At 51.9% G+C, this 13,672-nt stretch overlaps 1 protein-coding gene across 1 annotated transcript in view; it reads right to left on the minus strand.

The window, feature by feature from the left end:
- Positions 1-1,359: 1,359 nt before the first annotated feature.
- The window catches only part of ZFHX3 (zinc finger homeobox 3), a gene marked incomplete at its 5' end in the record, with an annotated part of 92,005 nt that continues 79,692 nt past the window's right edge, over positions 1,360-13,672 (minus strand). Inside the window, 2 exons of the mRNA XM_080351825.1 lie at positions 1,360-3,160; positions 7,076-12,538. Of these exons, the coding sequence (XP_080207951.1) occupies positions 1,587-3,160; positions 7,076-12,538 (7,037 nt within the window). The 3' untranslated portion in view covers positions 1,360-1,586. The remainder of the gene's footprint in view (positions 3,161-7,075; positions 12,539-13,672) is intronic.

Consider the following 13,672-nt stretch of genomic DNA (forward strand, 5'->3'; position numbering starts at 1 on the left):
TTGTTTGTTTAAATCAGAAACAAATTCTCAAGTAAAAAGAATCCTTTTTGCTCATTCTGCACCAGTGGTGAAAGGGTATGTCTTTGGATTTTATTTAAAGCATGAATTTTCTTTAGAGAAAAAAAAATGTAACAAAACCTTTTTTTTTAAAAGAAGGAACAGAGTGCAGCCTAATTACACAAACAGAAACAAACGCTTATAGTTCAGGAACAGAGTCTTTGAAGCATTTACAAAATGAGGAAAAGAAGAGGGCAGGGAGAGAAAAAAAAAAAGAGGAAAAATGGAAAATAAGAAAGAGATAAGTGCACAAGGGTAACAGACATAGGTAAATCGTATGTATACGCCTTAAAAAGTTTCAAACCCCCAACAAAAAATATTCTGCAAGGGATCCTACTGACCCCCCAAAACCCTTTGAACTTCTTTCTTTAGTTTTTATAAAATAATTATGCAACCACCCTCTAAGAAATGAAGGTAGCGACCATAAGTGGAAGATTACAGGACGGGGGAATGGGGAGTAAAGGTACAAAGGGGAGAAAAGCTCAGGCGAGTCAATGGATTGCAATCTATCTGGCTAGGAATGAACAAGACAACATCAAATGAGAAGCCGTCAGCTGGACCATACAAAAGCTAAATGTACACAAAAGGGTTTTTTCTTTTAAATCTACCATACTGCTTCAGTTCATTTCCAATGCAACAATCTACTCAACACCAAAAATGGTCATATCTATCATAAATACAGAAAGTCAGTTGTTTTAAAACTTATTTTTTAAGCTCCGAGTCCTCAACACTCTTTGTGTGGTTTTTTTTTTTTTCTGAAAAGTGGGAGTGCTTAACTTTTCCCCTTGAAATTGGCTTCAGCAGAAAAGCTACCCTTAAAATCCCCGAAAAGCTAAAGCAGTTCACATTGTTTTTCTCTTGAATACTTTCTGCCCATTTTAAATTAAAAAAAAGAAAAAAAAAAAGAAAAAAAAATCCTTTTCTGGAACGAAAATGAAACAAAACAAAAACCCCAAAACAAAGGAAAGAAATTATATATATATATATATATATATATATAAAACAATGATTCTGAAAACAGAACAAAGTGTGAGCGATTGACCTGAGAATAAAAAGACATTACATTTCTTTTTCTTTTAGCAAGCCATTGGTATCTGAATGCTAAGATAGCAAGAAATTTAAAACTGTAACAAGGTGGGCTGCTTTCCCATACAGTGCGTGCCGGGCTCTGCTGTGCTATCGACGTGGCGGGATTGAGACGGGCGATGTACAAGGGGCTCGAGCTCCGAAGACAGTGAGGAGGCAGCACGGGGCTTTCGTCTCCCAGACCAACAGTACCTTCGAAAGGACAAATGTAACAGATTTCTTTTTTTTTTTTTTTCTTTTTTACGTTTTATTTTATTAAAAGGAAAGGAAAAAAGAAATGTAAAACCCACCGGCAACGTTATATGGGAAAACAACCCACGCTTTTTCTTTTTTCTTTTTTCTTTTTTTGGTTAGAAGCTTTGGAATTGCAGTTAGTCTATTTTTGAAATTGGTTTGTTATTAACTTTTTATTTAAATTCATTTTCATTGTTCATCTTCAAAGCTTACAATCTGAAGGTGTCCATTCCTACGCTAGCTAGACCACTGTCCTTAGGGCAGCCGGGGTCCCGGGGCCCCTCCGCCGGGCTCGCCGGTCCATCTGACTTTTGGCTAAGATCCGTGTCAGACTCCTCCGAATAGTCGTCTGTTGGCATCGAGGGCTGAACCCCTGAGGTGCTGCATGAACTTGAGGTAACCGTTGAAGATGAGGAGAGAGGAGGGAAAGGCGGCGGCGGCGGCTTCCCCGGTGGGGCGCGGGGGGCTGCCGGGGGCCAGGGCTTTCTGGCGGCGTGGGGGGAAGCCGGGGGGGGCCGGGGGGGCGGGGGGCTGTCGTTTGAGTGAGCGGCCGACTGCGAGGTAGATGCGGTGCTGGGGTCGGGGGGGCAGGCAGAGTGAGGTAATAGACTGGGGTGCTCTTTGGCGTTTCTTGCTGCTCTTGTGATTGTTCGGTGTTTGTGCGGGGCTGACTCAAGATGCTGACTGAGGGCTTCGTCCCCACACACCGTGCTCTCGCACGCCACGCACTGGTACGAGCCGCTGCCCTGGCCGCTGCCGGTGGGCACGTGAAGCACCATCTCTTGCAGGTTCGCCACGGACTGGCCGAAGAAGCAGAGGGACTTCAGGTGGTCGCTGGCCGCCTCCTGGTCGCCGAAGCCCGCCTGGCACTTGCGGCAGACCAGCTTGTACTGCACCTTGGGGACGATGAAGGGGTCGCAGAGGGATTCCGCGCCCTTGCCTTCTGCTTCGGGCTCTTCTTGGGGTTTGGGCAGGAGGGGGGACACCTCGCGGGGTGCATTCTTCTGCTCTTCTTGCTTGGGGGGTTCTTTGGCAGGGTCTTTGTCCGGGGTGGCAGCCCCCGCAGGGACGGGGGTTTGGCTTCCTTTGGGCTGCTGCACTTTCTGCTGCTGCTGCTGCTGCTGCTGCTGCTGCTGCTGTGCCTGCCGCTGCTGCTGCTGCAATGCCTCCTGCAGACTCTGCTGGTATTGCTGGTACTGCTGCAGCAGGGAGCCGGGGGACAGCCCCAGCAGCGCCTGCGACAGTGCAGGGCTGTAGGGGAAGAGCCCCTCCATCCCGTACATGGGCTGCAGGTACCCGCTCTGCAGGGCGCCGGGGATCTGCGGGGCGTAGTAGGGGGAAAAGCCGGGGACGAAGTAGGGGAGGAACTGGCTCGTCAGCAGGGTGGCGGGGTCCGAACTGAGGGCGGCCTGCAGTGCCTGGAGCTGGGCCGGCTCCACCGCGTACTCCATGGCGGGCAGCGGGGCTGAGAGGGCGCCCGCCGGCGCCTCCCCCTTCTCCTTCTTGGGCCCTGGCAGGGGGTCCCCCTTCCCCTTGGGTGCCTTCTCCTTCTCTTTTGCCTTCTCGCTCTCCTTCTCCTTGCGCGGTGGCGGAGGCGGCTGCTGTGGCTGCGGGGTGGTTGCAGGCGGCTGCTGCGGGGCCACGGCCGCCGTGGCTTGTGCCGGGGTGGGTGAGCTCAGCGCGGCCGGGGGCTGCTTATTTGGTAATCCAGAGGTGGGGAGGCCGGGTGAAGGGACGCTTGTGCTGGGCAGGCCCATCAGGTTGGGTTTGGGAGAAGTTAAAGCTGCAATAGGGAGGAAAGAGAGGTGAGGAGTCATTCGGTGCTGGGCAGGCACCACTCCGCTCCCCACAGCCCCGTGTCTGGGGGTGACCGCTCTGCTCCCCGCAGCCCCACGCCCTGTGGATGTGCCTCATCAGCCCTGTCACCCACAGCTGGCTCGGCCACGCTGCCTGGTGACACCCCAAGTGGTGTCCCAGCCGCCCGGGATGCTCAGCACCACTGTTGTTCCACTGACCCCTCTGAAATGCCCAAATGATGACGAGCTGATGTCAGGGACACGCACTTCTACACCTCCACAAGCTGGTCCTTTGGCCAAAGAACTCCAGCAGCAGGGAAAGGCTGCGCCAAATTGCTGTAACGCTAGATACTGCCATCCCATTAAAATCTCCAGAGATTAGAAAGCCCTGTTCATGGCAACTGAAGAGAACTGAACGGGCTGAATCTAAATTACTTTGTCCTTATTAGGCTGATCACTAACCCACAGACCTCTGATGCAACCCCTTCCTTCCGATGTCAGGGGCTTTGGGTGCACAGCTTTCGAGTAATTTCAGAGCGTAGGCAGTATTCAGACATTCCCCCAGGCACAAACATCATGTTTTGGGTGGAATTAAAAGCGTGGTGATGCTTCCTCACAAAGGAGATGGATTAATGGTGGAATGTGACGTCTGCCCACCATCCCAACAGCAGGAATACCCAGTGACAACACACTTCCCAGTACCAATTTCTACTCTCACAGCTGGTAGAAGCTGGGGCAAGAGGAGCGTGGCTTCCCAAGTCACATCCATTAGTCACATCCACTGCACTTGGCGAATGTGCTCCTAAAAAGGAACACTTTGCTTGGGAAGTCAGTGCCATTTGGGGAAAAAAAAACGAAGCAAAGCTCTAACGTTCTGCAGGCACAGGCTCCTATGCTCTATGGCTCTGGAGCCAGGAGCTGGCTGCTGGATCCACTTCTGCCACAAAACCGCTCAACAACATCCAACCATCCACTAACAAACCTGAGTCCCCGCAGCTGCGACAGGAGCCGTGCCAAGGCAGCCTGAGCATGAGCAGGCACAGAACTAGGGAACAGCCATAGAGGCACAGCAACTTTTACTTTAGGTTGCACCTCTTCTAGATACACCCAGTGGGAAAGGAGAAACAGCCCCTTTTGCGGATGATCTGGGGCAGGGTGGCAGCTCATGGCCTTGTCCGCAGGGAACATCCAGCAGGGCCAGCGCGGTGCACGGGCAGGACCTGCAGCTGCACAGGGCTCCTCTGCCTTGGGAAGGGACTCACGCCTGCGAAAAGCCCTGCTGAAACCTGCCGCTGCTCCCCGTGCCGCAGGGAGACAACAGCCATCTGTGCAGGTATAGAGTGTGTGGAGTGAGCCCCCACGCCGCAGCCCTACGGATCGCAGATAAGGGCACCGTCCAGAGAGATGCCATAAAACTCTGCTCCCGGGGTGAACAGCCCCTGAGAGGTTCAGGCACAGGAGCAGTGGCTAATTCATAATGTTCCCGGCTGGGCAGCCTTATCTGCTTCGACAGGCTTGGAGCTGAGATGGCCTGACCTTTGGAGCTTTATCTAAAGGCCACAAATAGTCTGTTTGACTTTCTAAATAGCTTAGCCCTGTCTAGGCAGTCACTGATTGCTTTTAACATTCATAGGATGTCGCCCCATCTCCCCAGGACACACACTGGTCTTTGGAGAAAAATAAAGACAACAAGATAGATTGAAGTGCAAAAAAGTGATTTTAGATCTCGTTATAAATTTAGGGTAGGAAGTAAAGAGCACAGAGCTATCTGTGACAGGCTGGCAACATAATTTGCCAAAGAGATCCCCTTGGCCTAGTTCTGGCCTCTGAGACCAGATCTTCTGTAAGAACACAAGTATTGCATGAGAAAGCCTTGGCATGGAGAGACACCCTTTGGGCACATAGCTGGGTCTACAGTCAAGGAGCAGGAATGGGCAGCAGCCCTGGATAGAAGAATCGCTAACAGCAAGTGTTTTTAAAATGGTTTAATTACAACGACCGATCCTATAGCTACAGTCAAGAATGATTTTCCTTTTGCTTTGGGGGTTGTGGGAAGAGTTCTGTAACCACACAAAGAAGCCTTGCAGAGGCTCTAACTGCCAGGAGAAAGGTTTTCCAGATTCCAGAAAAACTTACTCTGGTCTTTTTGGCTCTCTGATAGGACGTTCTGACACGGACATCAGCAACTACAAGGTAATCCCCTCTGCTGCTCTTGTGGAGAAAAGGATCTCAACTCCAAGAGAGTGGATCATCTTTGCAAAGGCCAGAACCCAGCAAACACAGTGAGATTTATTTCTTTCATCTCTCAACAGAAGATGTTTCAGAGACAAGCAGTAATGGAGAAAAAGGTGAACACAGCCAGTTCCAAAGGGAGGGACAGACGGCCACTGTGAGTCCCTACGAGCGGCTCTGCCGCCAGTGCCCGCCAGCATCAGGTGAGCTCTGCAAGCTCCACGGAGCTGCTTGCACCAGCTACTACCCTTTTGTCTATGGCTTTGATTTGCTTATCCAAAGATTTACTTCCCAGATGACAACTACAGGCAGCAATTTGGTTAACATGACACAACCAAGTTACCTGGCAGCATCTGCACTGAGTTATTCAGTCTGTTGAGAAAGGACCTTCAGAACCCGCCTGCTGACTAGAAGCATCAGAAAGTCTTTATGGAGACTGGCAGCACTCTGGTTTCTGATTAAGAAGCCAGGATGATGTTCAGATCCTATTTGGGCTCCACACCATGGATTATAACTCATCATTAGCCAATTAGTTCAGTACAATATGAGAAAGTCACTGTTTTTGGACACTCACAGCAGGAGACCTGTGTAGCTGCGGTGCAGACAGCGAAGGTGCGCAGTGGCGCATGGAGTAACCACACTGGCGTTATGGTGTCACCGGTGTTCCGGCCTGAGACACACTCAGCCTGTTGCCGAGACTAGACACTGGAATCGAGTCTTGGGATGTCTCTGTACACGGAGAGCAGCCCCGGGGAACATCAGCTGGCACAGGGACCACCCAAGCACACAGAGCTGTTGGCCGAGAGAACACGAGTCTCCCAGAGAACAGCGGCTACCCTGTCGTGAGCGGCAGTGCAGACACGGGCATGGCTCTGGGACACCACGGCTGTACCACGGTGAAATGAGGCCCTTGGATCAAGCTTTCTAGGTCACCGCTAGTCTGCTGAGCAGTATCTTCCACTGCCAGTGTTTGCTGCACAAATTATGCTTTCCACCCATACACCAGGTACAAAGGAAAGGGGGATCCTCAAAAACCAAAGTCCAGTGTCTGGGATTAGGTCACACAAAGGAGTATGCCTAACTTGATTTTAATATAGTATTGTTAAGGAAAATCTTATTAAAATACAAAGTAGATCTGTCCCATGACTACATGGTTGTTTGTTGAGATGGTACTTTCAGGTTGTGCCCAGCCATTGCTCAAAACCCACAGCTGCATTGGGATTTGTCCTGGAGGTCACTATAAGGATGCTACATAAAGACGCTCCAGGTTTCTGTCACCAGTTCAGAATTATTGAAAACTTGGGATGGCATTACATAAACATAACAAAAGGAAAGGTATAACGAACAACGCATTCAGCACATCAGTCCTTTTCATGTTCTGTTTGATAGATCCTCTATTTCCCATTGAAGGTGCTTCAGGATTTTCAGTCTGTGCTAACAGAACAGATACACGCCGCGTCTAGATCTTGCTCTATTTCTGACTTAGCTAGAAAACCTGAGTTCAGGAATTAAAGATAAAATACCTATTGGTTCTTTGCTGTCAAGTAAACATGCCTGACTAAAGGGCCAGGTATCCTATTTTCAGTCACTCTCAAGGGAACATCTGCTCGTGCCGATGATGTGTCAAGTTAAGCTGCATCTCTGAGCAGTGTGACGACACCCGTACCCACCTGTGTTGGATGGAGTGAAGCCTGGTAAGGACGGGCTGTTGAGGCCGGGGAGCAAGACTGGAGGGATGCCCTGTAGTGCTGGGTATGCAGCAGGAAGGTTAAGAGCTTGCAGAGGGGCGTTGTCAAACATGCCCTGCTGTTGAGCTGCCAGACCAAGAACCTCGTTGGCTTTTTTGATCCGGTCCAGCTCCTGCTGAGCCATCAACTGACGTACAGTAGCTGGGTCAAAATACTCCTTTTCCTTATCCAACTGGCTTCCAATGGTTTCTTTAACTTTGGAGATATGCTGTTGAGAGAAGATATGGTCACGTACAGACAGTCGAGCGCTGTACTTGATGCCACACAAAGTGCACTCTGTTTTGGGTCCCTCATAACTTGTTTGGTTTATACCAAAATGCTTGGCCATGCTGAGTTTGGACTTCTTCTCCTTTGCCCTAGCATTCTGGAACCAGACCTGAACAACTCTCTTTGGCAGTCCAATGTCATTGCCCAGGACCTCACACTCCAGCATGGTAGGTGTCCTGTAGTCATTAAAGCATGACTTAAGAACTTTTAGCTGGAGATTAGTCATCTGAGTGCGAAAGCGTTTCTGTCCGGGCCGATCCCCGCTCTCTCCAGACTTGCTGGCTGAACCGCTTGCGCCAGGGCTGGGGGAGCAGGGGTCTGCGAGGCTAGATGTTTCACTATAGTCCACAGTACCTTCATTATCGTACTCTTTGCTGTAAAAGCTGGGAGCTGGGCTGACCAGGCCAGAAGACAGTCGATCTTCATATTCAGACATCGCTATCATGGCAGCTTTTGTCAGACCTTCGCTGGGTCCCGATGCAGATTTGGTTTCGGTTGCAATCCCTGTTGCACTATCGTTGTCTGCGTTCCCTTCATCTCCTGTTGTAGTGTCTGTGATTGCAGTGTTGACAGAAGAGCAGTCATCGTTGTCCAGCTTCGTTTGGTCAAAGCTCAGATTGACCGAGGACATGGAGGGACTCTCAAAGTCCTCTATCCCTTCCACCTTAATGGAGGAGGGACTCAGCAGAGTTCGAGGTGACAGCTCCATGCTCTTGTTCACAGGGGACAGAGGAACGCTCTGTCCATCACTGCTAGTTGGTGGCATGTGGGAAAAGCTGGCTCCATCAAAGATATCTCCCTTCATCTGGAGTCCCCCATCACAGTCCAAGAGCATGGCAGACAACGTCAGGTTGTACCCAGCTCTCTTGGCCTCGTGCCAGTGCCGGGATCGGATGTGAGCTTCGAGAGCGGTCTTTGCTTTAAAGAGAGCCCGGCAGAAGGGGCAGCGTCTGTGGGCTTGGGCAGGCCCCACAGCTCTGAACTGCCCCTTCCTTTCCCGTGCACGCGTGTTCTGAAACCAGACTTGCACCACACGTTTCTTCAAGCCCACTTCATGTGCAATGTGATCCAGCATTTTCCGCGTTGGGTTGGAGTCGAGCAAGTATTTCTGATAAAGAATTTCCAGCTGCTCTGGGGTAATGGTTGTCCTTAGACGTTTATCCCTTTGTGGTTCTTCTCCTCCGGTCCCACTGTCGTTTTCTCCAGGGCTTGCACTGGCCTTTTCCTCCAGCTTTCTCTTCAGTGTGTTCATAGTGGACGTTGGAGTTGATGGTGAAGTGGCTGAGCTTGCTGGAATCTGCGGTAACGTTCCAGATAGCAGCTGGCTCGTGAGCAGTGGATTACTGGGATCAAAAAGCATGAACGGCATATCCAGCGTTCTGTCCAGGAATGGGGGGTGGATAAACTGGTTCTGTGCGCTCAGAAAATGAAGCTGCTGATGCTCCTGCCAATGCTCGAAGGAAGGAAATGCCAGCTTACACTGGTCACACTGGTAGGGGATTAGCTGAGGAGGTAGGTTTGCCAGCTGCTGAGGGGTGGACGTGTGAATGGGTTTGAGGGAGAGATGGGAGAGCTGAGATGGACTTGGGCTGGACTGTGACAGGGAGCACTGAGGGGGCTGGGGAGGAGGGGGCGGCTGCTGCATTGAAGATGGGGAGGATAACTGTGAAATCTTTTGGTGTGCTGAACTTGTCTTTTGTTCTCCTTGGTCCTGTTGCTGCTGAGACTCTTGCTTTGGTTGCACTTGCTTCTCTTGAGTTTGGTTTTGCTGTGTACTTGGAGGTTCAGGCTGCTTTGGTTTCTCATCTGTAGCTTCTGCTTTAGAACTATAGGTGGAGGAATCGTCTGCCTCTGCCGTGAGCTGCAGAAAAGCTGAGGAGGTTGCATTGGCTGAAGACGTAGGTGTGCTGTAAGCTTGGGAGGGCATTGGTGTGCTGCAGGAGGAACTGGTTGGAGTCAAGAGCTCCATTGCATCCATAGAGTCTTCATTCTGGCTATCATCCTGTCCATCCTCATCCTCATCTTTGTAACAAAGCTTTTTCTGGTGTTTAATGAGATCAAAAATGCGCTGAAAGACCAGACTGCACTTTTTGCACTGGTAGTTCAAGTTGCTTGTTCTAATGTACCTGTCATTTGTAAGCTCCCGTCGTTCCCCATCTTTGCCTTCTCCCTGGTTCTCATAGTTTTTCCTAGCTTTTTGACGGGCATTCTGGAACCACACCACTATAACACGTGTTGGGAGGTTCAGCAGGTTAGAAAGCTGCTCAAATTCATCATCCTTTGGATAAGCGTTGGCATCAAAGAAGTCCTGCAGGACTCTCAGCTGGTAGTCGGTAAAGCGTGTGCGGGAGGACCGCTTGCTCCCCCAGTACTCCTGCTTTTGGGGCTCTGGAGAAGGAGGCCGTGAGTCGATCTTCAGTTCTTCCAGGCTAGTAATGGGAGGATTACTGAAGTTGTACGGGGAATCTTTGTTGCGCTGGCGTTCCTTGAAAAGAGTGTTTCTGAACCAGTGCTTGATCACTTTCTGGGGCAATCCGGATTTGTCCGCCATCTCTTTGATCTGTTCCTCACTTGGGGAATTGTTAATGTCAAAATACTGCCGAAGGACTCTGAGCTGGTCGTCTGTGATCCGCGTCCGTGGCCTCTTGTTCTGCTGCTGCTGGAGAAGGCTGGGGTTGAGCTGGTGCTGGTACAGCTGGGCCAGGTCGGCAGGCAGAGGGTCCACGGGCCCAAGCTGGGGCGGCAGCTGCGCAGGTAACGTTTGCAGGGGCATGGTTTGCATCATCAGCGGGGAGAAGATGGGCAGCTCCATGGGCATGGAGAGCTGGGTGAGCGGCACGGACGGCTGGGCGGGCGCCATGGTGGGAGAGGTGATGGGGGGCGCGGAGGCGGGGATGGTGGGAGTGGACGCCGGCTGCGGAGGGGCGGGGGGCAGTGGCGGAGGGGGCGGCGGGGGTGGCGGGGGCGGCTCCGGGGTCTGAGGCCGCAGCGGGTACAGTTTGTCATAGTGTTCTCTGTATTGTTTGGCAAATCTCTCTAACTGCTTGAAGGGAAAGTAATGTTGGTGAACATGCTCTTGGTGGCTCTTCAGGATGAGGATGTTTGAAAAGAACTTGCCGCATGTATCACACTCCAGCTTTTCCAAGTTCTCACCTTGCTCTGTCTTCCCGTTTTTCTTCTGTACCTTCTGCTTGTTCTCGTTATACTGAATGACAAGCTCAAAGCCAAAGTTTTCCAGCAAGGCTTTTGTGGCATTCCCTCTCGCATCAGAGGCGATACGTGGGGGCAGTAAGGAGGGCTCCGAACTACTGCCTGCTACAAAGTCCTTCTTCTCTTTGGGCTTTAAGTTATCAGGCAGAGACTCCTTAGATGCTACATTATTTTCTCCCCTCTCTGCACCTTCCCTTTCCCGTGGCGTTTCTTTTTCTTTCTCCTTCACTATGGATTTATTCTTCTTCTCAGGGTGCTGGCTCTGCTGTATAAGGACGGAGTGAGGTTGTGACAAGGACAGCTGACCCTGCTGCTGCTGTAAGAGCTGTGGATGGCTCTGCTGAGGGAGCTGAACTTGAGCCTTCAGGTCTTCCAGCAAACTTGGACCTGTCCCAGTCAACGTCAGCGCACCGCTGGTGACAGGCAAACTGACTTCTGGGTTGAGCTGGAACTCGGCACTAGGGATGTAGAAAGGAAACAAAAGATGCTGCTGCTGCTGAAGCTGCAGAAGGGTCTCAGTGGTCATGGGAAAGTGAGGCAGAAGTGCTGGGTTGAACAGCTGGGACTGCAGCAGAGCAGCCTGCTGCTGCAGCTCTTGTTGCAGATGGGCCTGGACTTGGGCCTGGGCCTGGGCCAAGGTCTGAGCTTGTTGCTGCTGCTGCTGCTGCTGCTGCTGTTGCTGCTGCTGCTGCTGCTGCTGCCTGGACGCAATCATGTCTGCCAGCTTCTTGCGGTTCGCCTCTTTGGGCTCCGAAGGGGAGGAGATGTTAGTGCTTACGGGGTTACCTAGAGGAGGAATTCCCACAGTGTCACTGGACACCTGGTTCAGCAGGCTGGGCATGGGGGTTGTGCCCGAATTACTGGTGTTGCTGGTTGTGAAGGTATTACTGTTGCTAGCGCTGACTGGACTTGGCGTGGATGAACCCAGAGCGAGCCCGCTGCTGCTGCTGCCGCCGCCAGCGCCGTTGCTGCTGCCGCCCGCCGCCTCCAGCTTGGCAGCGCGAGCCTTGGTCTGGTGCAGGACAGACCTCATGTGGATCTCCAGTGTGGAGCTCTGGCTGTAGGCCACGTTGCACGTGTTACACTTGAAAGGTTTGTTGTCTGGGCTGCTGGTGGGTTCGGGCTGCCCTGTAGCAGACTCTTGGAGGGCTCTTTTCAGTTTATGCAGATGAGAAACAGAATTGTAATGGACCAGGAGAATGTTCTTTTGTGTGAAAGACTCCTTGCAGACTGTGCACTTGTAAGGGCGAGATGGATCAAGGAATTTCTCCATGGTAAAGTTAGGGCCCTTCCTGAAGGGTAAGGCCCTTTTTGGTTCTGAGCCAGAGTCCTCTTGCACCGACCCCGAGTCACTACCTGTTGGGCTCTGCTTATCTTCTAAGTCGCTCTCCTCCTCCTTATCTTCCTCGACTATGATAGTGTGGTCTTCTGCAAGTGAAGGATCGCCCATAGTGAGGAGGTCCCCGTTGACCAAAAGGCCACCGTACAGCTGTTGAATGTCGGCCTCACTCAGCTCCAGGTGGCTGGTTTCCAGGTGCTTCTTCAGGGCCTGGAAGGTTCGGAAGCTGCGCTGGCAGAGACAGCACATTGTGGCTGCCCGGATGACGTGGTACTGGGAATGGAGCTGCAGCTTCTCGATGGTTTTGAAGGCCAGGCTGCACTGGTTGCAGCGGTACTTGTAGACGTGGCGATCGGACACTGGTAGCTGAGGTCGCTTGGCGTGAACTTCGTTGAAGTGCGTCTGCAGGGCTGCCGAGCTCTTGAACGCCTGGCTGCAGCCCTTCTTCCAGCAGAGGAAGCCGGCGTCCTCCCTGGCACAGCCCGCGTCGGCCGGGACGGGCTTGGGGTCCCCGCTGTGCTCTGCGCTGTCCGACGGCAAGAGACTCTTTCCCGAGTCCTCAGAGACCTCTGTGGAAACACAATGAGAGCAAACCTGAAAATTACACCAGCACACGAGGGCTAATCAACATCTTCTTTCTGTCCCTAATACAGCCATGCTTTTTTCTCTGTAAGAGCACAGGTATTTCTAACGTTTCTCCTCTATCTTCATTCATTTATTTGAATACCAGCCCATTACCCTCATCATGGCCCACTGCATAAACCTACACAATTTACTTTCTTGCCCACTTTGAATATCTGGAAATTATTGACACACACAGACACACGTTCCCCTAGTGCATTTATGACCTTTAATTCCTCCTTTTAAGTGAAGGCCATTCAGCCACCTGCCCGCCTGTGCTGCTTTTCTCTGATGTTCTGCCTATTTTTCAATAAGAAGGTTCATCAAATTGAATCTATCATTTAAGTCTTGGTCCCATCAAAGCGAGAAACATCAGGCATGAAATTCACGTCCTGTGGGCAGCAGCTCAAAGGGTGCGGTTTGAGCGGGGACAGGAGAAGGACCAGGTGCTCAGTGCACTGCTGCTTCTCTGGGGTCTAAGAGCACAGCCCTGATGCAGAAGTCAGAATGGGATGGGTAGAGGCCAAAAAATGGATCCCCATCAGATACCCTGGCAATGCAGGATCGACGGCTGCCTTCGCTCCCAGACCCCACACACCTCCCAAGGGGGCACAGAAAGAAGAACAGCATTGCTTCCCTTCTGGGCTTGAGATCACACACTTCTGCCCACACAGAATGATGTTCTCAGGATGCTTTCACATCACACTACAAAGCCAGGACTAAACAGCCATTGATTCACAGCCATGCCTTTGTAACCCAGCACAGCAGTGAAAAGGCAGATGAGATTTGGGCTGGGTAAGGACGGCAGCAGCTCCAGGCTCCCCAGACTGCCCAGCGAGCACAGCAGAGCTGGCAGCAGCATCTGTGGGCGGCAGCCTCGGCGTTCACCAGGCCCCTCAGCCCTCGGCCACCTCTGCTCTTCTCCTGGCAGCGACTCGGCAGCACTTGCAGGGGAATCACCGTGGTGGTGAGCTGTGCTCTGCAGCCTGAGCTGCCTGCGCGGCCCTGCGGCAGCCCAAGGCACAGCCCCTGCTGGCCACCCACCCACCGCGGCCCTGCGGGACAGGTGGGCACGTGGAGCT

Source organism: Nesoenas mayeri (genome assembly GCF_963082525.1).
Source record: "Nesoenas mayeri genome assembly, chromosome: 12".
Classification (NCBI taxonomy): domain Eukaryota; kingdom Metazoa; phylum Chordata; class Aves; order Columbiformes; family Columbidae; genus Nesoenas; species Nesoenas mayeri.